The sequence below is a fragment of the Salmo trutta genome, chromosome 33 (genome assembly GCF_901001165.1).
Source record: "Salmo trutta chromosome 33, fSalTru1.1, whole genome shotgun sequence".
NCBI lineage: Eukaryota > Metazoa > Chordata > Actinopteri > Salmoniformes > Salmonidae > Salmo > Salmo trutta.
The window spans coordinates 36,740,200-36,763,097 of NC_042989.1; the positions used below are offsets into that span (position 1 = coordinate 36,740,200).

The 22,898-nt window shown below is 40.0% G+C and overlaps 1 protein-coding gene and 1 long non-coding RNA gene across 3 annotated transcripts in view; both read right to left on the reverse strand.

Annotated features, from left to right (window-relative positions):
• The window catches only part of LOC115172930 (probable phospholipid-transporting ATPase IA), a 47,998-nt gene that overhangs the window by 8,807 nt on the left and 16,293 nt on the right, over positions 1-22,898 (reverse strand). For both annotated transcript variants that reach the window (XM_029730813.1, XM_029730812.1), the window contains exons 15-24: positions 8,830-8,912; positions 8,621-8,670; positions 8,441-8,510; positions 3,492-3,576; positions 2,964-3,103; positions 2,466-2,604; positions 2,260-2,324; positions 1,838-2,010; positions 595-778; positions 126-236 (exon numbers count right to left, since the gene is read on the reverse strand). In XM_029730813.1, coding sequence (XP_029586673.1) covers positions 126-236; positions 595-778; positions 1,838-2,010; positions 2,260-2,324; positions 2,466-2,604; positions 2,964-3,103; positions 3,492-3,576; positions 8,441-8,510; positions 8,621-8,670; positions 8,830-8,912 — 1,100 coding nt within the window. The remainder of the gene's footprint in view (positions 1-125; positions 237-594; positions 779-1,837; positions 2,011-2,259; positions 2,325-2,465; positions 2,605-2,963; positions 3,104-3,491; positions 3,577-8,440; positions 8,511-8,620; positions 8,671-8,829; positions 8,913-22,898) is intronic.
• Positions 3,652-8,411, reverse strand: LOC115172931 (uncharacterized). The gene is made up of 2 exons (XR_003871515.1): positions 6,357-8,411; positions 3,652-6,258 (listed from the first exon to the last, which is right to left on the reverse strand). It is a non-coding gene; the product is annotated as an uncharacterized LOC115172931 (long non-coding RNA).

Consider the following 22,898-nt stretch of genomic DNA (forward strand, 5'->3'; position numbering starts at 1 on the left):
GGGAATCTTATTCCTTCCTAATTCTGGGAATCTTCCAACCGGGACTTCTGGAAACTCTGGACCTTTTGTGAAAGTTACCAGAATTGTGCGGCCCTACTGAAGCGGCCCTACTGAAGCGGCCCTACCTCTATGATGTACAACACTATGTTCTTGTAGAAACAGTACAGGATGCATTTGGACACTCGGTTGTAGTTCCACGCCCCATGGACCAGGAGAAGATTCCTCAGGTACTTAAACTGAAAACACAGAGAGTGAGACAGACAGAGAGCGAGACAGACAGAGAGCGAGACAGACAGAGAGCGAGACAGACAGAGAGCGAGACAGACAGAGAGCGAGACAGACAGAGAGCGAGACAGACAGAGAGCGAGACAGACAGAGAGCGAGACAGACAGAGAGCGAGACAGACAGAGAGCGAGACAGACAGAGAGCGAGACAGAGACCAGATGCAACGTATCTGGGTTAGGCGATATCCACAATATCATATTGCCGATTTGCCCTTGTTAAATAATGCCATAAATTATATTATTGCCCCCTAAAAACCAGTCCTCAAATACATTCAGAAGTAATGATGTGTTAAGGTGATAGAGGGGTTACCTGGGCGATAGAGTAGTCGGAGGAGTTGGCGGCCTGCAGGCCCTCGTTGCCAGAGATGCCCACGCCAACGTGAGCCGTCTGGATCATGCCCACGTCGTTGGCACCGTCACCGACGGCCAGGGTGATCACCTTCACCTGCCTCTTGACCAGGTCCACCACCTCCGACTTCTGAAGTGGAGACACCCTGGGGACACACGTGATATTGAATCATCACTGAATATGATTGTTTATAGCAGGGCTTTCCAACCCTGTTCCTGGAGAGATACCGTCCTGTAGGTTTTCAATCCAACCCTAATCTAGTGCACCTGATTCTAATAATTAGCTGAATCAGGTTAGTGAACAGGAGGGCTTCTCTCCAGGAACAGGGTTGGAGTGAATACCTACAGGAGGGTGGTTCTCCAGGAACAAGGTTGGAGTGAACACCGACAGGAGGGCTTCTCTCCAGGAACAGGGTTGGAGTGAATACCTACAGGAGGGTAGCTCTCCAGGAACAGGGTTGGAGTGAATACCTACAGGAGGGTGGTTCTCCAGGAACAGGGTTGGAGTGAACACCGACAGGAGGGCTTCTCTCCAGGAACAGGGTTGGAGTGAATACCTACAGGAGGGTAGCTCTCCAGGAACAGGGTTGGAGTGAACACCTACAGGAGGGTGGTTCTCCAGGAACAGGGTTGGAGTGAATACCTACAGGAGGGCTTCTCTCCAGGAACAGGGTTGGAGTGAACACCTACAGGAGGGCTTCTCTCCAGGAACAGGGTTGGAGTGAATACCTACAGGAGGGTGGTTCTCCAGGAACAGGGTTGGAGTGAACACCTACAGGAGGGTAGCTCTCCAGGAACAGGGCTGGAGAGGGCTGGTTAATAGTTTCTTACTCTGTCATTTGTCTGTCAAATGTTTTTATATTGAGGAGTAACAATGACATGAACTTTGCTACTATTTACTGTCTAATCTACACACCAGTGTTACTACTGAGGTTGTAGTGTTTTATGGAGGGTTCTCATTGGTTGAATTTGCGTGATTGTCATGTTGAATCCTTGAAACCGTGAGATGATCATATCACTTGAAGTAATTGTTTGGCTGTTTATGACTGATTAATAACTCATCTTTGAACCAATGATTTAGTCTAAGCTGCTTGTCTACTTTCTATGAACCCTTTATGAAGTAACATACCATGCTACTGTAACATCTTTAGTTGTAATTCATAGCAACAGTCTAAATGGAGGGCTCCTATGCTGTGACTGGCTACCTGCAGCAGATGACGGCCTTGCAGGATAGGGCCAGGTCCAGGAAGTACTGGCGCACCTCGAAGCTGAGGGCGTACTTCAGCGTCTCGCCGTCCATCACCAGGGCAACGTCGTTCTCCCTGTGGAGCGCCTCTCCCAGCATGCCACAGTGATGACTCAAGGCCGTTCGCGTCCCCTAAGATATAGTAAGTTATTGAATGTATGCCATTCAGCAGATGCCTTTATACAAAGCAACTTACAGTACATAGATTTGTTTTGTACATGCGGTTCCTCTGGGAATGGAATTCTCGGCCGTGGTGTTGCTAGCGTCATAATAATACATTTATGAATGACGTGATCAGAACAGAAAAGGCCTCATATCCAGTTGTTGTGTTTTGTTTTCTGTTGTTGACAACAGGAGGGCGAGGTTGGGATTGATACTTACTTCCAGTGTCTCCTCGTTCACGACCAACAACCCCATGTTTTTCCTCAGCAGCCTACACGAGTGACCTTGAGAGGCAGAGGGTAAGAAGGATTTAATTCGATGGTACTGATCTATAGTGGACCTAAGTGGGTCTGAGAACTTTTAGTGTGTATTGGCAGGTGGAGTTGTGTGTGCGTGCCTGTCAGTCAGTCGGTCTGCCTCCTCACCTATATTGATGGCAGTCTCCTGCTTGTCTCCGGTAAGGATCCAGATCTTGATGTCAGCTCTGAGCAGAGTCTCTATGGTTTCGGGGACTTTGTCTTGTAGCTTGTCCTCTATGGCCGTGGCACCAAGCAACTGCAGGTTCTGTGGAAAAATACAAGTAAAATACTTTGAAATACTTGAGGTGCACTTGAAATAGCTTACCTGGTCCAATGGAACCAGTGGAGCAGCGGCAAAAAGTGCAAATTCTTCCCACCCTGCTTTCCGTCAAGCTTAAATCAAGCACATAAAGATATGGAGGCAGCCTACACCAATGACACATCGTAGCTACATCATGAAAACTCTTGAAAGAATGCATTTTGTATCGCCGTAGGGGAAACGCTGTAGCTTCATGATAGTATTTTCTGACAGCCAGAAGGCACAGAGTCCTTTAGAAAAAAAACAGGTGTAGGTCTACGGTGTGTCTTTATTTTATTGTAAAGACGGGTTCTTCTATTGGTTACCCTCTCGATGAGCTCATAACTCTCCTCCATTTTCAGAGCTCGGTTGGTAAGGGAGGTGGCGGCTCTCTGGTACAACTCAGCCCACTGCTCGTATGACTCATCTGAGATGTTGGTCACAGCGTAACACAACGTCCTTAGTCCTGACAAAACACACACAGAGCGAGAGACACAGAGAGAGAGAGAGAGACACAGAGAGAGAGAGAGAGAGACACAGAGAGAGAGAGACACAGAGAGAGAGAGAGAGACACAGAGAGAAACAGACAGAGAGAGATGATACAATGCTCCTGTACAGTACAGATCTGAGAGAATTGGATAAGTATAAGAAACATAGTGGAAATTCAGCCCAGCCAATCAGAGGGCAAGGTGGAGCTATTACCATATAGGTTAAACCTATTAGATCTAACCAGATCATTATGACAACATTAAATAACAACACTATACTTGCATGTGAAGGGGTTCACTTGCTAGCTAGTCCTACTCTATAACAATGCCATTGGAATGCGTGAGAACAGTGGAACTCTAGCTCACCCTCTGTGGCAAACTGCTCCAGGTGATTGAGAGTGATGTCTTTGTACTTGGAGCTGTCCGCCAGTCTCTCGTAGATGACAGAGTCCTGTCAGAAAACCCACACAGATTGTTGCAACAAACGTGGCTAATTCTTTGAATGTGCAAGAAGATATCATAACTGTTTTTTTTTTTTACCACAAATGGACATCGCACTGCTGCAAACTCGTTTTATTTTTGTCTATTTTGAAACATTTAACATTGAGCTAATTTACAACATGCATTTAATTTACACTGAACTTTTCCAAAAGGTCCTCATTAATAGTTTGTAATAGAATAAGAAAATAAGTGTGAATATCATGAGAACAATATGGCAAAGATTAAAAAAAATAAACTAAAAAAAACAAATGCATTGTATCTGAAAGCAACAAAATATAATTTACACTCAGTGTAAGTGTTTTCACCCACAGGACTGCCGCTGACTGGATGTTTTTGTTTGTCCATTCCCGGTAAACCCTAGACACTGTTGTGTGTGAAAAGTCCAGGAGGCCAGATGTTGCTGAGATACTGGAACCGGCGTGCCTGACACCTACGATCATACCACGCTCAGTCTCTTAGGTCACTCGTTTTGCCCATTCTAACAAACAGTAACTGAATGCCTCAATGCCTGCTTTATATAGCAAGCCATGGCCACGTGACTCAATGTCTGTAAGAGCGAATCATTTGTGAACAGGGTTGTGTACCTAATAAACTGGCCTCTGAGTGTATATCAAGAGCAATTTGTTCCAGAAGCAAAAAACATTAAAAAGGCTTTTACTAATATAATCAATTTTAGCAGGTGAGAAAAGCAAGTTGTAATAAAAAATGCAGAAATAGCAAATACCAACGTTAGAACATAAACTACTATAGACAAATAGGTAGGCTACATAATCCAATATACTGTGCTCATCAACATAGATAAATGAGAATTTCAAGAGAAGATAATTAAAATTCTATATTTTTTAAAAGGTTCAAATAAAATAAAACTTCCAGATAGGTTGTTACGATAGCAGGGGTAGATAAATGTTAGGACTAGCTTTGGTTTGTTGCAGTGACTCTCTGTGCCAAGGTCCTTCAGTCCGGGTCCTGGGGTGGTCCTCTACAGTCCGGGTCCTGGGGTGATCCTCTTCAGTCCGGGTCCTGGGGTGATCCTCTTCAGTCCGGGTCCTGGGGTGATCCTCTTCAGTCCGGGTCCTGGGGTGATCCTCTTCAGTCCGGGTCCTGTGGTAAACATCTTCCTTCCATGTTCTGTGGCAATCCTCTTCAGTCCGGGTTCTGTGGTTATTCTCTCCTCTGCATGTTCTCATACACTGGGGGTTGAGCGTCTCTCTGAGATGTGTACGTGTCAATGGCGTAGTCCCTCACACTTGCCAGTGTGTCGTACTCAAGGTACCCTGGACATTATGTTCAGAGCTGTGTACGTGTCATTGTTGGGGGTCAGGGTGAACACTGTGTGTGACTGTTATGGTATCACCTCCTCCTGTGGACCTCTTCAGAATCCAGTAGATGAGGACTAGAAGAGCTCCAGCATCCAGGACAGACCCCCGCCCCCACCACAGGAACCCAGGAAAACACTGGAGTCTGGAGAGATGCTACAATGATCATCTCAGCGCTGGAGTTCATCGATCCTCTTTCATTCTTGGCCTCACAATGGTATTGTCCACTGTCCTCAGAGCTGACGTTAGTGATGCGATAACTGTGTCCGAATACACTTTGCAAAGTTGTATTATTGAAATACCAAGTATAAAATGTCCACTGGTGGGTTGGCATCACTGCTGCAGCTCAGTCACTGAACTGCCCTCCACTATTTCACCAGGGGGACTGATTGACACAAAAGGTGTTTTTTGGGCCGTATCTGACATTGAGTCTCTTCAGGAGAGTGGAGATCCTCACGGCCCTTTACAGCACAGGAGTAGCGGCCTGAATCCTCAACGCTTACTGGGTCTAGGTACAGGCTGTTGGAGTAGGCATCATTCTTTGGTACAGGCTGTCTGTTCTTATACCAAATAAAGTTTGTGTTGAGATCCAGAGTACATTTGATACGGCATCTTAGGACAACTCTCTTCTCCTCTGACACAGACGTAGGATCCTGCACTAACTGGAGGTCTGTGACAGTCAGGATCACCCCAGGACTGCCAGCATACTCCTCAGGAAGTGAATGTGTTGTTCCTAATCTGAACCTGTACCTCAGCTGAGTCACTCTCTCTCTCTCAGGCCTTTAATTGCCAGGATGGAGTCACTCCCATTGTTCCCATGGTATTCCACACGACCAGCGTAGTCTGGGTCCAGCCTCAGATCTTCAGAATTCTTCTTTAAAAAACAAAATTAATCTTGTTCTGTGTAATGACTGGGATGTGTGTAAGTGCTGGATTTGGCCACATATGAGCCCCTCAAGGCACAGATACTCTTGGTGTAACTGACGCTCCAAAAGTCTTGATCATAAAGACACACTGCAGGAGATTGGAAATATCCATGGCCTTTTACAGCACAGGAGTAGCTGGATTTAAATTTTGTCCACAAATGGTAGCGCGAGATGAAGTAAAGGGGAAGTGCTCTCATATAGTAATCTTGTCCATTCTTGTACCAGATGTCTGTGGGGTTACCAATCAGAGTGCTGGTGGTGCTACAGTTCAGTATATTCCTTCTTATCACCTTCACCTGCAGGTCTGTGACAGAGGGCAACTCCACCTGAGCCCTCTTTCCAACCCGATTTGTAGGTTTTATACATGAAGTAATACATTGTGTTTGTCACCTTTTCTCAGGTCTGTGACAGAGGGCGACTCCACCTGAGCCATCTTTCCAACCCGATTTGTAGGTTTTATACATGAAGTAATACATTGTGTTTGTCACCTTTTCTCAGGTCTGATTGTCAGGGTGCAGTCCTCCTTTCTAGTCCCACGGTAACTCCACACGACCTGCATACCGTCGATCCTGTTTCAGGAGTCCACCCTTCACCCATTGATTATTACACCAGAAGTTTTCTGTGACTCAGCTCCAACTGGGGTTACCTGAGAGGAACAGGGCAGATCCACCGATGACCCCTTCAAGGCACAGAAACTCCTCACATCATTTTGTCCCAGAACACCTGCCACAGACAAGAGAACGACCACGTACACAAGTCCTGCCATTGCTGCATCTCCGTCGGTGCAGTAGGTTGAAGTTGTGAGGTCTTGTAAGTCTTACTGACAGTGCAGGGGGAGCAGACAGTAGTTGACTGTAAGTGTTCAAAGAACCAGGATAAGGGAAGAAGCTGCTATAAGGCTGGCTTCCCTTTTTATATACCTGAGTACATAACAGGGTCATTCCACAAAATGAGTGCATTTTGTATCCCTTTGAATGAAATGATATTTTAAAGTAGAAATTGTGCACAAATACATTTAAAAAAAAAAGTGTCCTTTAACATAGACCACATGGAAAATTCAATAAATCAGATTTTAATATGAATCAAGACTTACTCAATTGCAAAGATTCTGCATTTTGACATGTCCTTCTGTGCATCCTCAAGGATTTCAAGGAAGAGTTTAAGCCACTTAAGCCCAACATTTATTCCATGTTTTCACCATCATTATAAAGCCATAGTTATTTTGTTGCTTTGACAAAGTCATTTCTGGAGATTATTACTTATTTCCTGTTATTAGTGATTCATTTTAAAATGCAAAAAAACAAAACCCTGCTACTCATTTTAAGGTCAACCCTGTTACGTGAACCGAACTCTGGTTTTAATATGCTGAAACTATTATTTTTTTAAAATACATTTTCAAAAGAAACATTGAGCATTAATAGTCAAATCATAGGTGTAAAAGCAGGTGAACTGGTTCTACTCATTTTGGCCATTTTCTGGTGTTTTGTGACGGGAAACTGAGCAGGTCGAACATAACACGTCAACCCTGTTACCCATAAATAAATAGGCTAGGAATGTTTTAACAATTTAAAATGTTTTGGTGAAGCTTGCATTCAATTGCCCCTCCCTGTTGCACCCAACACGCTTCCATTCCCCCTGTCAAAAGAGGATTAATGGATGATTTAATATTCTATGGTCAACCTTGTTACTTTATTTGGCACTTAATATAGTACTTTTTTTATTTAACGTCTTGATATGGTTGACAGAATTTTAAAATGAGGTGAAATAAAACATTTTCTCCAAAAGGCACCCAATTGGCGGAACGACCCAACAACAAGTATGTCAGTTAATGCTTTAAAGAGCGACTGCCACTAAAAAGCAACTTCATCAATATGAGTCAGAAACATTTATTCTAGTGTCAAAATTGACTACAAAGTGTAAATAGGATAATTTTGGTCATAAAGTCAGTCTTGTACAAAACAGATTTGCGAGCATTTGATAGCATTTTTTCCTATGTAATGCCCATGGTCAATTTGGCTTGACATTCGATATCCCTATGGAGCTAGTTAGGGACCGTCAGTAAATTTACATGAGACAATGTTTTAAAAACTTCAATAGCTCCAAATCTCTTAACCTCAAACCGATTAGAAATTGTAGAAATTCATATACAAATATTGAAAGCATTTAATGTCAAAACTAAAAGATGATCGACATGAAAATATTGTCCCATTTACATTGTGTAATTTATTGATGGACCCTAACTATCCCCAGAAATGGGCTATCCAAAGTGAAACCAATGTTGTCACGGTTGCACACCAGCTGGCTGAAGTTATTTGGCTAACTCTTCCCACCTCTGAACACACACACAAGAGACACCCACATCAAACTACACCCCGAAACCAACTAACGTTTGAATTCAGTCATGGCAGCTAGCATTTCTTAATGAACCAAATCTAAAATGAGGCCAAATCAGGAAGTACAATCGCCCTTTAAAGAATGTGTGAAAAGCAAACTCTGGACTTGCATTATCTTCATTTGAGGAACACATAAAAAATAAATATAAATGTGTGTAGTCTTAGTTCTCCATACTAACCGCTCCTTTGCAGTAAAGTCGGATCCTCCCGGACGGTGTACGCATGATGACCGACATCCTTTTGCGATCGCTAAAGAAAGAGTAAAGATCAGGGTTTTCAAATGGGAACCAAGAAGCAAATACAGTCCAGCAATAGACAGGACACATCTACAAGACTCATCAAATGCATACAAAAACTACCTTGTAAATTCGAGGACATTCAGCAACTCAAACCTTTGCTCTGTTCCCAGCTGTAACAAAGACAAACAATGGCATGTGTTCCTATACAGTAATATGTAGCATAAATAGCAGCTAGAAATCCAAACTATTAATCTAAATATATGGCTCTGATTCAAACAAACATTGTTTAACTCTAATTCTGCATCACATAATAAGTTGGTTCCACTTACAGTGTGTATGATGACTGAGTCTGGGGTTCGTCCAGAGAATACAAAGCCCAGGCTGCTGGCTGCTCTCACCAGGGCCCCTTCATCTAGACAGGGGAAAGGAACATTGTAATAAGTAAACTTGAGAGTGTTGGTGATTATCATATTCAGGAGTGAAGGTGTAGAATCATTCTAGAATCAAAGACACTGTACAACGTCATAAAGGCAATAGTAGAAGAGGTGTAATATAGTAGAAGAGGTAGAGGAGGTGTAATATAGTAGAAGAGGTGTAATATAGTAGAAGAGGTGTAATATAGTAGAAGAGGTGTAATATAGTAGAAGGGGTCTAATATAGTAGAAGGGGTGTAATATAGTAGAAGAGGTGTAATATAGTAGAAGAGGTGTAATATAGTAGAAGGGGTGTAATATAGTAGAAGAGGTGTAATATAGTAGAAGAGGTGTAATATAGTAGAAGGGGTGTAATATAGTAGAAGGGGTGTAATATAGTAGAAGGGGTCTAATATAGTAGAAGGGGTGTAATATAGTAGAAGGGGTCTAATATAGTAGAAGGGGTCTAATATAGTAGAAGGGGTGTAATATAGTAGAAGGGGTAGAGGAGGTGTAATATAGTAGAAGAGGTGTAATATAGTAGAAGAGGTGTAATATAGTAGAAGAGGTGTAATATAGTAAAGGGGTCTAATATAGTAGAAGGGGTGTAATATAGTAGAAGAGGTGTAATATAGTAGAAGAGGTGTAATATAGTAGAAGAGGTGTAATATAGTAGAAGAGGTGTAATATAGTAGAAGAGGTGTAATATAGTAGAGGAGGTGTAATATAGTAGAAGGGGTGTAATATAGTAGAAGGGGTGTAATATAGTAGAAGAGGTGTAATATAGTAGAAGGGGTGTAATATAGTAGAGGAGGTGTAATATAGTAGAAGGGGTGTAATATAGTAGAAGGGGTGTAATATAGTAGAAGAGGTGTAATATAGTAGAAGGGGTGTAATATAGTAGAAGGGGTGTAATATAGTAGAAGAGGTGTAATATAGTAGAAGGGGTGTAATATAGTAGAAGGGGTGTAATATAGTAGAAGGGGTGTAATATAGTAGAAGGGGTAGAGGAGGTGTAATATAGTAGAAGAGGTGTAATATAGTAGAAGAGGTGTTGTATATATGTAGAAGGGTGTAATATAGTAGAAGGGGTGTAATATAGTAGAAGGGGTTGTAATATAGTAGAAGAGGTGTAATATAGTAGAAGAGGTGTAATATAGTAGAGGGGTGTAATATAGTAGAAGAGGTGTAATATAGTAGAAGGGGTGTAATATAGTAGAAGAGGTGTAATATAGTAGAAGGGGTAGAGGAGGTGTAATATAGTAGAAGGGGTGTAATATAGTAGAAGAGGTGTAATATAGTAGAAGGGTAGAGGAGGTGTAATATAGTAGAGAGGTGTAATATAGTAGAAGAGGTGTAATATAGTAGAAGAGGTGTAATATAGTAGAAGAGGTGTATATAGTAGAAAGGTGTAATATAGTGAAGAGGTGTAATATAGTAGAAGAGGTGTAATATAGTAGAAGAGGGTAATAGTAGAAGGGGTGTAATATAGTAGAAGGGGTGTAATATAGTAGAAGAGGTGTAATATAGTAGAAGAGGTGTAATATAGTAGAAGGGGTGTAATATAGTAGAAGGGGTGTAATATAGTAGAAGGGGTGTAATATAGTAGAAGAGGTGTAATATAGTAGAAGAGGTGTAATATAGTAGAAGGGGTGTAATATAGTAGAGGAGGTGTAATATAGTAGAAGAGGTGTAATATAGTAGAAGAGGGGGTATATAGTAGAGGAGGTGTAATATAGTAGAAGAGGTGTAATATAGTAGAAGGGGTGTAATATAGTAGAAGGGGTGTAATATAGTAGAAGGGGTAGAGGAGGGTAATATAGTAGGAGGGTGTAATATAGTAGAAGAGGTGTAATATAGTAGAAGAGGTGTAATATAGTAGAAGAGGTGTAATATAGTAGAAGAGGTGTAATATAGTAGAAGAGGTGTAATATAGTAGAAGAGGTGTAATATAGTAGAAGAGGTGTAATATAGTAGAAGAGGTGTAATATAGTAGAAGGGGTGTAATATAGTAGAAGGAGGTGTAATATAGTAGAAGGGGTGTAATATAGTAGAAGAGGTGTAATATAGTAGAAGGAGGTGTAATATAGTAGAAGGGGTGTAATATAGTAGAAGGGGTGTAATATAGTAGAAGAGGTGTAATATAGTAGAAGGGGTGTAATATAGTAGAAGAGGTGTAATATAGTAGAAGAGGTGTAATATAGTAGAAGAGGTGTAATATAGTAGAAGGGGTGTAATATAGTAGAAGAGGTGTAATATAGTAGAGGAGGTGTAATATAGTAGAAGAGGTGTAATATAGTAGAAGAGGTGTAATATAGTAGAAGGGGTGTAATATAGTAGAAGGGGTAGAAGAGGTGTAATATAGTAGAAGGGGTGTAATATAGTAGAAGAGGTGTAATATAGTAGAAGAGGTGTAATATAGTAGAAGAGGTGTAATATAGTAGAAGAGGTGTAATATAGTAGAAGGGGTGTAATATAGTAGAAGAGGTGTAATATAGTAGAAGAGGTGTAATATAGTAGAAGAGGTCTAATATAGTAGAAGGGGTGTAATATAGTAGAAGGGGTGTAATATAGTAGAAGAGGTGTAATATAGTAGAAGAGGTGTAATATAGTAGAAGAGGTGTAATATAGTAGAAGAGGTGTAATATAGTAGAGGAGGTGTAATATAGTAGAGGAGGTGTAATATAGTAGAAGAGGTAGAGGAGGTGTAATATAGTAGAAGGGGTGTAATATAGTAGAAGAGGTGTAATATAGTAGAGGAGGTGTAATATAGTAGAAGAGGTAGAGGAGGTGTAATATAGTAGAAGGGGTGTAATATAGTAGAAGAGGTAGAATATAGTAGAAGGGGTGTAATATAGTAGAAGGGGTGTAATATAGTAGAAGAGGTGTAATATAGTAGAAGAGGTGTAATATAGTAGAAGAGGTAGAGGAGGTGTAATATAGTAGAAGAGGTGTAATATAGTAGAAGAGGTGTAATATAGTAGAAGGGGTGTAATATAGTAGAAGAGGTAGAATATAGTAGAAGAGGTGTAATATAGTAGAAGGGGTGTAATATAGTAGAAGGGGTGTAATATAGTAGAAGGGGTGTAATATAGTAGAAGAGGTGTAATATAGTAGAAGAGGTGTAATATAGTAGAAGGGGTGTAATATAGTAGAAGAGGTGTAATATAGTAGAAGAGGTGTAATATAGTAGAAGAGGTGTAATATAGTAGAAGAGGTAGAGGAGGTGTAATATAGTAGAAGAGGTGTAATATAGTAGAAGAGGTCTAATATAGTAGAAGGGGTGTAATATAGTAGAAGAGGTGTAATATAGTAGAGGAGGTGTAATATAGTAGAAGAGGTGTAATATAGTAGAAGGGGTAGAGGAGGTGTAATATAGTAGAAGGGGTGTAATATAGTAGAAGAGGTGTAATATAGTAGAAGAGGTGTAATATAGTAGAAGGGGTGTAATATAGTAGAAGAGGTGTAATATAGTAGAAGAGGTAGAGGAGGTGTAATATAGTAGAAGAGGTGTAATATAGTAGAAGAGGTGTAATATAGTAGAAGAGGTGTAATATAGTAGAAGAGGTGTAATATAGTAGAAGAGGTGTAATATAGTAGAAGGGGTGTAATATAGTAGAAGAGGTGTAATATAGTAGAAGAGGTGTAATATAGTAGAAGAGGTGTAATATAGTAGAAGGGGTGTAATATAGTAGAAGTGGTGTAATATAGTAGAAGGGGTGTAATATAGTAGAAGGGGTGTAATATAGTAGAAGAGGTGTAATATAGTAGAAGGGGTGTAATATAGTAGAGGAGGTGTAATATAGTAGAAGGGGTGTAATATAGTAGAAGGGGTAGAGGAGGTGTAATATAGTAGAAGAGGTGTAATATAGTAGAAGGGGTGTAATATAGTAGAAGAGGTGTAATATAGTAGAAGAGGTCTAATATAGTAGAAGAGGTGTAATATAGTAGAAGAGGTGTAATATAGTAGAAGAGGTGTAATATAGTAGAAGAGGTGTAATATAGTAGAAGGGGTGTAATATAGTAGAAGGGGTAGAGGAGGTGTAATATAGTAGAAGAGGTGTAATATAGTAGAAGGGGTAGAGGAGGTGTAATATAGTAGAAGAGGTGTAATATAGTAGAAGAGGTGTAATATAGTAGAAGAGGTGTAATATAGTAGAAGGGGTGTAATATAGTAGAAGAGGTGTAATATAGTAGAAGGGGTGTAATATAGTAGAAGAGGTGTAATATAGTAGAAGAGGTGTAATATAGTAGAAGGGGTGTAATATAGTAGAAGAGGTGTAATATAGTAGAAGAGGTGTAATATAGTAGAAGAGGTGTAATATAGTAGAAGAGGTGTAATATAGTAGAAGAGGTGTAATATAGTAGAAGAGGTGTAATATAGTAGAAGGGGTAGAGGAGGTGTAATATAGTAGAAGAGGTGTAATATAGTAGAAGAGGTGTAATATAGTAGAAGGGGTGTAATATAGTAGAAGAGGTGTAATATAGTAGAAGAGGTGTAATATAGTAGAAGGGGTGTAATATAGTAGAAGAGGTGTAATATAGTAGAAGAGGTGTAATATAGTAGAAGAGGTGTAATATAGTAGAAGAGGTGTAATATAGTAGAAGGGGTAGAGGAGGTGTAATATAGTAGAAGAGGTGTAATATAGTAGAAGAGGTGTAATATAGTAGAAGAGGTGTAATATAGTAGAAGAGGTGTAATATAGTAGAAGGGGTGTAATATAGTAGAAGGGGTGTAATATAGTAGAAGGGGTCTAATATAGTAGAAGGGGTCTAATATAGTAGAAGGGGTGTAATATAGTAGAAGAGGTGTAATATAGTAGAAGGGGTGTAATATAGTAGAAGAGGTGTAATATAGTAGAAGAGGTGTAATATAGTAGAAGGGGTAGAGGAGGTGTAATATAGTAGAAGAGGTGTAATATAGTAGAAGGGGTCTAATATAGTAGAAGGGGTGTAATATAGTAGAAGAGGTGTAATATAGTAGAAGAGGTGTAATATAGTAGAAGAGGTGTAATATAGTAGAAGAGGTGTGTAATATGTAGAAGGGTGTAATATAGTAGAAGGGGTGTATATAGTAGAGGAGGTGTAATATAGTAGAAGGGGTGTAATATAGTAGAAGGAGGTGTAATATAGTAGAGGGAGGTGTAATATAGTAGAAGAGGTGTAATATAGTAGAAGAGGTGTAATATAGTAGAAGAGGTGTAATATAGTAGAAGGGGTGTAATATAGTAGAGGAGGTGTAATATAGTAGAAGGGGTGTAATATAGTAGAAGAGGTGTAATATAGTAGAAGGGGTGTAATATAGTAGAAGGGGTGTAATATAGTAGAAGAGGTGTAATATAGTAGAGGAGGTGTAATATAGTAGAAGAGGTGTAATATAGCAGAAGAGGTGTAATATAGTAGAAGAGGTGTAATATAGTAGAAGGGGTGTAATATAGTAGAAGAGGTGTAATATAGTAGAAGAGGTGTAATATAGTAGAAGAGGTGTAATATAGTAGAAGAGGTGTAATATAGTAGAAGGGGTAGAAGAGGTGTAATATAGTAGAAGGGGTAGAGGAGGTGTAATATAGTAGAAGGGGTGTAATATAGTAGAAGAGGGTGTAATATAGTAGAAGAGGTGTAATATAGTAGAAGAGGGTTGTAATATAGTAGAAGGGGTGCTAATATAGTAGAATGGGTGTAATATAGTAGAAGGGTGTAATATAGTAGAAGGGGTGTAATATAGTAGAAGAGGTGTAATATAGTAGAAGAAGAGGTGTAATATAGTAGAAGGGGTGTAATATAGTAGAAGAGGTGTAATATAGTAGAAGAGGTGTAATATAGTAGAAGAGGTGTAATATAGTAGAAGGGGTGTAATATAGTAGAAGAGGTGTAATATAGTAGAAGAGGTGTAATATAGTAGAAGAGGTGTAATATAGTAGAAGAGGTGTAATATAGTAGAAGGGGTCTAATATAGTAGAAGAGGTGTAATATAGTAGAAGAGGTGTAATATAGTAGAAGAGGTGTAATATAGTAGAAGAGGTGTAATATAGTAGAAGGGGTGTAATATAGCAGAAGAGGTGTAATATAGTAGAAGAGGTGTAATATAGTAGAAGGGGTCTAATATAGTAGAAGAGGTGTAATATAGTAGAAGAGGTGTAATATAGTAGAAGAGGTGTAATATAGTAGAAGAGGTCTAATATAGTAGAAGGGGTGTAATATAGTAGAAGAGGTGTAATATAGTAGAAGAGGTGTAATATAGTAGAAGGGGTGTAATATAGTAGAAGGGGTGTAATATAGTAGAAGGGGTGTAATATAGTAGAAGAGGTGTAATATAGTAGAAGAGGTGTAATATAGTAGAAGAGGTGTAATATAGTAGAAGAGGTAGAGGAGGTGTAATATAGTAGAAGAGGTGTAATATAGTAGAAGAGGTGTAATATAGTAGAAGGGGTGTAATATAGTAGAAGAGGTGTAATATAGTAGAAGAGGTGTAATATAGCAGAAGAGGTGTAATATAGTAGAAGAGGTGTAATATAGTAGAAGGGGTGTAATATAGTACAAGAGGTGTAATATAGTAGAAGGGGTGTAATATAGTAGAAGAGGTGTAATATAGTAGAAGAGGTGTAATATAGTAGAAGGGGTGTAATATAGCAGAAGAGGTGTAATATAGTAGAAGAGGTGTAATATAGTAGAAGAGGTGTAATATAGTAGAAGAGGTGTAATATAGTAGAAGAGGTAGAGGAGGTGTAATATAGTAGAAGAGGTGTAATATAGTAGAAGAGGTGTAATATAGTAGAAGGGGTGTAATATAGTAGAAGGGGTGTAATATAGTAGAAGAGGTAGAGGAGGTGTAATATAGTAGAAGAGGTGTAATATAGTAGAAGGGGTGTAATATAGTAGAAGGGGTGTAATATAGCAGAAGAGGTAGAGGAGGTGTAATATAGTAGAAGAGGTGTAATATAGTAGAAGGGGTGTAATATAGTAGAAGGGGTGTAATATAGTAGAAGAGGTGTAATATAGTAGAAGAGGTCTAATATAGTAGAAGGGGTGTAATATAGTAGAAGAGGTGTAATATAGTAGAAGGGGTGTAATATAGTAGAAGGGGTGTAATATAGTAGAAGGGGTGTAATATAGTAGAAGAGGTGTAATATAGTACAAGAGGTAGAGGTGTAATATAGTAGAAGAGGTGTAATATAGTAGAAGAGGTGTAATATAGTAGAAGAGGTGTAATATAGTAGAAGAGGTGTAATATAGTAGAAGGGGTGTAATATAGTAGAAGAGGTGTAATATAGTAGAAGAGGTGTAATATAGTAGAAGAGGTGTAATATAGTAGAAGAGGTGTAATATAGTAGAAGGGGTCTAATATAGTAGAAGAGGTGTAATATAGTAGAAGAGGTGTAATATAGTAGAAGAGGTGTAATATAGTAGAAGGGGTGTAATATAGTAGAAGAGGTGTAATATAGTAGAAGGGGTCTAATATAGTAGAAGAGGTGTAATATAGTAGAAGAGGTAGAATATAGTAGAAGAGGTGTAATATAGTAGAAGAGGTGTAATATAGTAGAAGAGGTGTAATATAGTAGTAGAAGAGGTGTAATATAGTAGAAGGGGTAGAAGAGGTGTAATATAGTAGAAGAGGTGTAATATAGTAGAAGAGGTGTAATATAGTAGAAGAGGTGTAATATAGTAGAAGAGGTGTAATATAGTAGAAGGGGTGTAATATAGTAGAAGGGGTGTAATATAGTAGAAGAGGTGTAATATAGTAGAGGAGGTGTAATATAGTAGAAGGGGTGTAATATAGTAGAAGGGGTAGAGGAGGTGTAATATAGTAGAAGAGGTGTAATATAGTAGAAGAGGTCTAATATAGTAGAAGGGGTCTAATATAGTAGAAGGGGTGTAATATAGTAGAAGGGGTGTAATATAGTAGAAGAGGTGTAATATAGTAGAAGAGGTGTAATATAGTAGAAGAGGTGTAATATAGTAGAAGAGGTGTAATATAGTAGAAGAGGTGTAATATAGTAGAAGAGGTGTAATATAGTAGAAGGGGTGTAATATAGTAGAAGGGGTGTAATATAGTAGAAGGGGTCTAATATAGTAGAAGGGGTAGAGGAGGTGTAATATAGTAGAAGAGGTGTAATATAGTAGAAGGGGTCTAATATAGTAGAAGGGGTCTAATATAGTAGAAGGGGTGTAATATAGTAGAAGGGGTCTAATATAGTAGAAGGGGTCTAATATAGTAGAAGGGGTGTAATATAGTAGAAGGGGTAGAGGAGGTGTAATATAGTAGAAGAGGTGTAATATAGTAGAAGAGGTGTAATATAGTAGAAGAGGTGTAATATAGTAGAAGGGGTCTAATATAGTAGAAGGGGTGTAATATAGTAGAAGAGGTGTAATATAGTAGAAGAGGTGTAATATAGTAGAAGAGGTGTAATATAGTAGAAGAGGTGTAATATAGTAGAAGAGGTGTAATATAGTAGAAGAGGTGTAATATAGTAGAAGGGGTGTAATATAGTAGAAGGGGTGTAATATAGTAGAAGAGGTGTAATATAGTAGAAGGGGTGTAATATAGTAGAAGGGGTGTAATATAGTAGAAGGGGTGTAATATAGTAGAAGAGGTGTAATATAGTAGAAGGGGTGTAATATAGTAGAAGGGGTGTAATATAGTAGAAGAGGTGTAATATAGTAGAAGGGGTAGAGGAGGTGTAATATAGTAGAAGGGGTGTAATATAGTAGAAGAGGTGTAATATAGTAGAAGAGGTGTAATATAGTAGAAGGGGTGTAATATAGTAGAAGGGGTGTAATATAGTAGAAGGGGTAGAGGAGGTGTAATATAGTAGAAGAGGTGTAATATAGTAGAAGAGGTGTAATATAGTAGAAGGGGTGTAATATAGTAGAAGAGGTGTAATATAGTAGAAGGGGTGTAATATAGTAGAAGAGGTATAATATAGTAGAAGAGGTGTAATATAGTAGAAGAGGTGTAATATAGTAGAAGGGGTGTAATATAGTAGAAGGGGTGTAATATAGTAGAAGGGGTGTAATATAGTAGAAGGGGTGTAATATAGTAGAAGAGGTGTAATATAGTAGAAGAGGTGTAATATAGTAGAAGAGGTGTAATATAGTAGAAGGGGTGTAATATAGTAGAAGGGGTGTAATATAGTAGAAGGGGTGTAATATAGTAGAAGAGGTGTAATATAGTAGAAGAGGTGTAATATAGTAGAAGGGGTGTAATATAGTAGAAAAGGTAGAATATAGTAGAAGGGGTGTAATATAGTAGAAGGGGTGTAATATAGTAGAGGAGGTGTAATATAGTAGAAGAGGTGTAATATAGTAGAAGGGGTAGAGGAGGTGTAATATAGTAGAAGAGGTGTAATATAGTAGAAGGGGTGTAATATAGTAGAAGGGGTGTAATATAGTAGAAGGGGTGTAATATAGTAGAAGGGGTAGAGGAGGTGTAATATAGTAGAGGAGGTGTAATATAGTAGAAGAGGTGTAATATAGTAGAAGGGGTGTAATATAGTAGAAGGGGTAGAGGAGGTGTAATATAGTAGAAAAGGTAGAATATAGTACAAGAGGTAGAGGTGTAATATAGTAGAAGGGGTGTAATATAGTAGAAGAGGTGTAATATAGTAGAAGAGGTGTAATATAGTAGAAGAGGTGTAATATAGTAGAAGGGGTGTAATATAGTAGAAGAGGTGTAATATAGTAGAAGGGGTGTAATATAGTAGAAGGGGTGTAATATAGTAGAAGGGGTAGAGGAGGTGTAATATAGTAGAAAAGGTAGAATATAGTACAAGAGGTAGAGGTGTAATATAGTAGAAGAGGTGTAATATAGTAGAAGGGGTGTAATATAGTAGAAGGGGTGTAATATAGTAGAAGGGGTGTAATATAGTAGAAGAGGTGTAATATAGTAGAAGGGGTGTAATATAGTAGAAGGGGTGTAATATAGTAGAGGTAGAAGAAGTTGAAGAGGTATAATATTGTAGAAGTGGAGTAATATAGTAGAAGACCAACAACCACAGCTAATTCTCTGACAGTATACCAGCTGGCCTGTTCTTTGACACCCAGACATCGTAATTTCCGGTCACAACTTGTTTACATGCTGCTGTGCGGTTTGTTGCTAATGTTTCTTTGCTACCTGCCAACTTTACGTCTCGACTTTTTTCATTCAACTTTATCTGGACATGGTTCTACAGGACCTCCACCAACTGAAGCTAAGTAGTAACATTAACATTATGCCTTCTATGCCTAATTGCAGTCGCTGCACTAATAATATACAGGAGAATGATCACCTTATGCAAGCCCAATCGTTAGGCAAGGGTCATTTAAGTGTAGGAAAGGATGAAACAGTGTCTGTGCCACCAATAAGTACAGATAATAGTATACTGCTCAAAAAAATACACTTAAACACTTAAACAACACAATGTAACTCCAAGTCAATCACACTTCTGTGAAATCAAACTGTCCACTTAGGAAGCAACACTGATTGACAATAAATTTCACATGATGTTGTGCAAATGGAATAAACAACAGGTGGAAATTATAGGCAATAAGCAAGACACCCCCAATAAAGGAGTGGTTCTGCAGGTGGAGACCACAGACCACTTCTCAGTTCCTATGCTTCCTGGCTGATGTTTTGGTCACTTTTGAATGCTGGCGGTGCTTTCACTCTAGTGGTAGCATGAGACGGAGTCTACAACCCACACAAGTGGCTCAGGTAGTGCAGCTCATCCCGGATGGCACATCAATGCGAGCTGTGGCAAGAAGGTTTGCTGTGTCTGTCAGCGTAGTGTCCAGAGCATGGAAGCGCTACCAGGAGACAGGCCAGTACATCAGGAGACGTGGAGGAGGCCGTAGGAGGGCAACAACCCAGCAGCAGGACCGCTACCTCCGCCTTTGTGAAAAGAGGAGCACTGCCAGAGCCCTGCAAAATTACCTCCAGCAGGCCACAAATGTGCATGTGTCTGTTCAAACGGTCAGAAACAGACTCCATGAGGGTGGTATGAGGGCCCGACGTCCACAGGTGGGGGTTGTGCTTACAGCCCAACACCGTGCAGGACGTTTGGCATTTGCCAGAGAACACCAAGATTGGCAAATTCATCACTGGCGCCCTGTGCTCTTCACAGATGAAAGCAGGTTCACACTGAGCACGTGACAGACGTGACAGAGTCTGGAGACGCCGTGGAGAACGTTCTGTTGCCTGCAACATCCTCCAGCATGACCGGTTTGGTGGTGGGTCAGTCATGGTGTGGGGTGGCATTTCTTTGGGGGGCCGCACAGCCCTCCATGTGCTCGCCAGAGGTAGCCTGACTGCCATTAGGTACCGAGATGAGATCCTCAGACCCCTTGTGAGACCATATGCTGGTGCGGTTGGCCCTGGGTTCCTCCTAATGCAAGACAATGCTAGACCTCATGTGGCTGGAGTGTGTCAGCAGTTCCTGCAAGAAGAAGGCATTGATGCTATGGACTGGCCCGCCCGTTCCCCAGACCTGAATCCAATTGAGCACATCTGGGACATCATGTCTTGCTCCATCCACCAACGCCACGTTGCACCACAGACTGTCCAGGAGTTGGTGGATGCTTTAGTCCAGGTCTGGGAGGAGATCCCTCAGGAGACCATCCGCCACCTCATCAGGAGCATGCCCAGGCGTTGTAGGGAGGTCATACAGGCACGTGGAGGCCACACACACTACTGAGCCTCATTTTGACTTGTTTTAAGGACATTACATCAAAGTTGGATCAGTGTGTAGTGTGGTTTTCCACTTTAATTTTGAGTGCGACTCCAAATCCAGACCTCCATGGGTTGATAAATTGGATTTCCATTGATTATTTTTGTGTGATTTTGTTGTCAGCACATTCAACTATGTAAAGAAAAAAGTATTTAATAAGATTATTTCTTTCATTCAGATCTAGGATGTGTTGTTTAAGTGTTCCCTTTATTTTTTTGAGCAGTGTATAAATCCCATCGCACAGTTCCCGCAGCCGGAAAATTTTCTCATGGCTTCTGGAAGGAAATGCTGTAGGAATGCTCAACCGGTGTCGCTCATTCAGCCGACAGAAACTTTCAATAAGTACTCCCCATTAAGCAACGGGTCTGAGTCTGCTCTGGTCTCTCCTCCACCCGTTACCGGGTCTGAGACGCCGAAGCCTCCCACCATTAGCTCTGACAAATTGAACGCTAGTAATTGGCGACTACATTACCGCAGTATGAGACTTAAAAAGAATCATCCAGCGATCATACACTGTTTACTAGGGGGCAGGGCTACCGACATTAAGGCTAATCTGAAGATGGTGCTGGCAAAGGCTAAAACTGGCGAGTGTAGAGAGTATAAGGATATTGTTATCCATGTCGGCAACAACGATGTTAGGATGAAACAGTCAGAGGTCACCAAGCGCAGCATAGCTTCAGCGTGTAAATCAGCTAGAAAGATGTATGCCCCGCTCATATGCCCCGCTCATCCCGCAAAGGCGGAGGTGTTGCTAACATTTACGATAGCAAATTTAAAATTAAAAAAAGAATGCGTTTGTCTTTTGCGATTCTAGTCATGAAATCTATGCAGCCTACTCAATGACTTTTTAAAGCTACTGTTTACAGGCCTCCTGGGCCGTATACAGAGTTCCTCACTGAGTTCCCTGAATTCCTATCTGCCTAGTCATGGCAGATAATATTCACATTTTTGGCGAGTTTAATATTTACCTGGAAAAGTCCACAGACCCACTCCAAAAGGATTTCGGAGCCATCATCGACTCAGTGGGTTTTGTTCAACATGTCTCCGGACCTACTCACTGCCACAGTCATACTCTGGACCTAGTTTTGTCCTGTGGATCTTAATATTTTTCCTCATAATCCTGGACTATCGGAACACCATTTTATTACGTTTGCAATCGCAACAAATAACCTTCTCAGACCCCAACCAAGGATCATCAAAATCCGTGCTATAAATTCTCGGACAACGCAAAGATTCCTAGATGCCCTTCCAGACTCCCTTCACCTACCCAAGGACGTCAGAGCACAAAAATCAGTTAACCACCTAACTGAGGAACTAAATTTAACCTTGCGTAATACCCTAGATGCATTCGCACCCCTAAAAACATTTGTCATAAGAAATACAGAAAAAACCCGAGCCCTGAAGTAGCCTTCCAGAAAATTGGAAATGGAAATGGTCCTACACCAAACTGTAAGTCTTCCGACTAGCTTGGAAAGACAGTAACGTGCAGTATCGAAGAGCCCTCACTGCTGCTCGATCATCCAACTTAATTGAGGAGAATAAGAACAATCCCAAAATGTATTTTTGATACTGTCGCAAAGCTAATTAAAACGCAGCATTTCCCAAGAGAGGATGGCTTTCACTTCAGTAGTGAAATTCATGAACTTCTTTGACAAAAAGATCATGATCATTAGAAAGCAAATTATAGACTCTTCTTTAAATCTGCATATTTCTCCAAAGCTCAGTTGTGCTGAGTCTGCACAACACTGCCAGGACCTAGGATCAAGGGAGACACTCAAGTTTTTTAGTACTATATCTCTTGACACATTGATGAAAATAGTCGTTGACTCTAAGCTTTCAAGCTGCATTCTGGACCCTATTCGAACTAAACTACTGAAAGAGCTGCTTCCTGTGCTTGGCCCTCCTATGTTGAACATAATAAATGGCTCCCTATCCACTGGATGTGTACCAAACTCACTAAAAGTGTCAGTAATAAAGCCTCTCTTGAAAAAGCCAAACCTTGACCCAGAAAATATTTAAAAAATATATTTTAAAATCGGCCTATATCGAATCTCTCATTCCTCTCAAAATGTTTAGAAAAAGCTGTTGCGCAGCAACTCACTGCCTTCCTGAAGACAAACAATGTATAAGAAACGCTTCAGTCTGGTTTTAGACCCCATCATAGCACTGAGACTGCACTCGTGAAGGTGATAAATTACCTTTTAATGGCATCAGACCAAGGCTCTGCATTTATCCTCGTGCTCCTAGACCTTAGCGCTGCTTTTAATACCATGGATCACCACA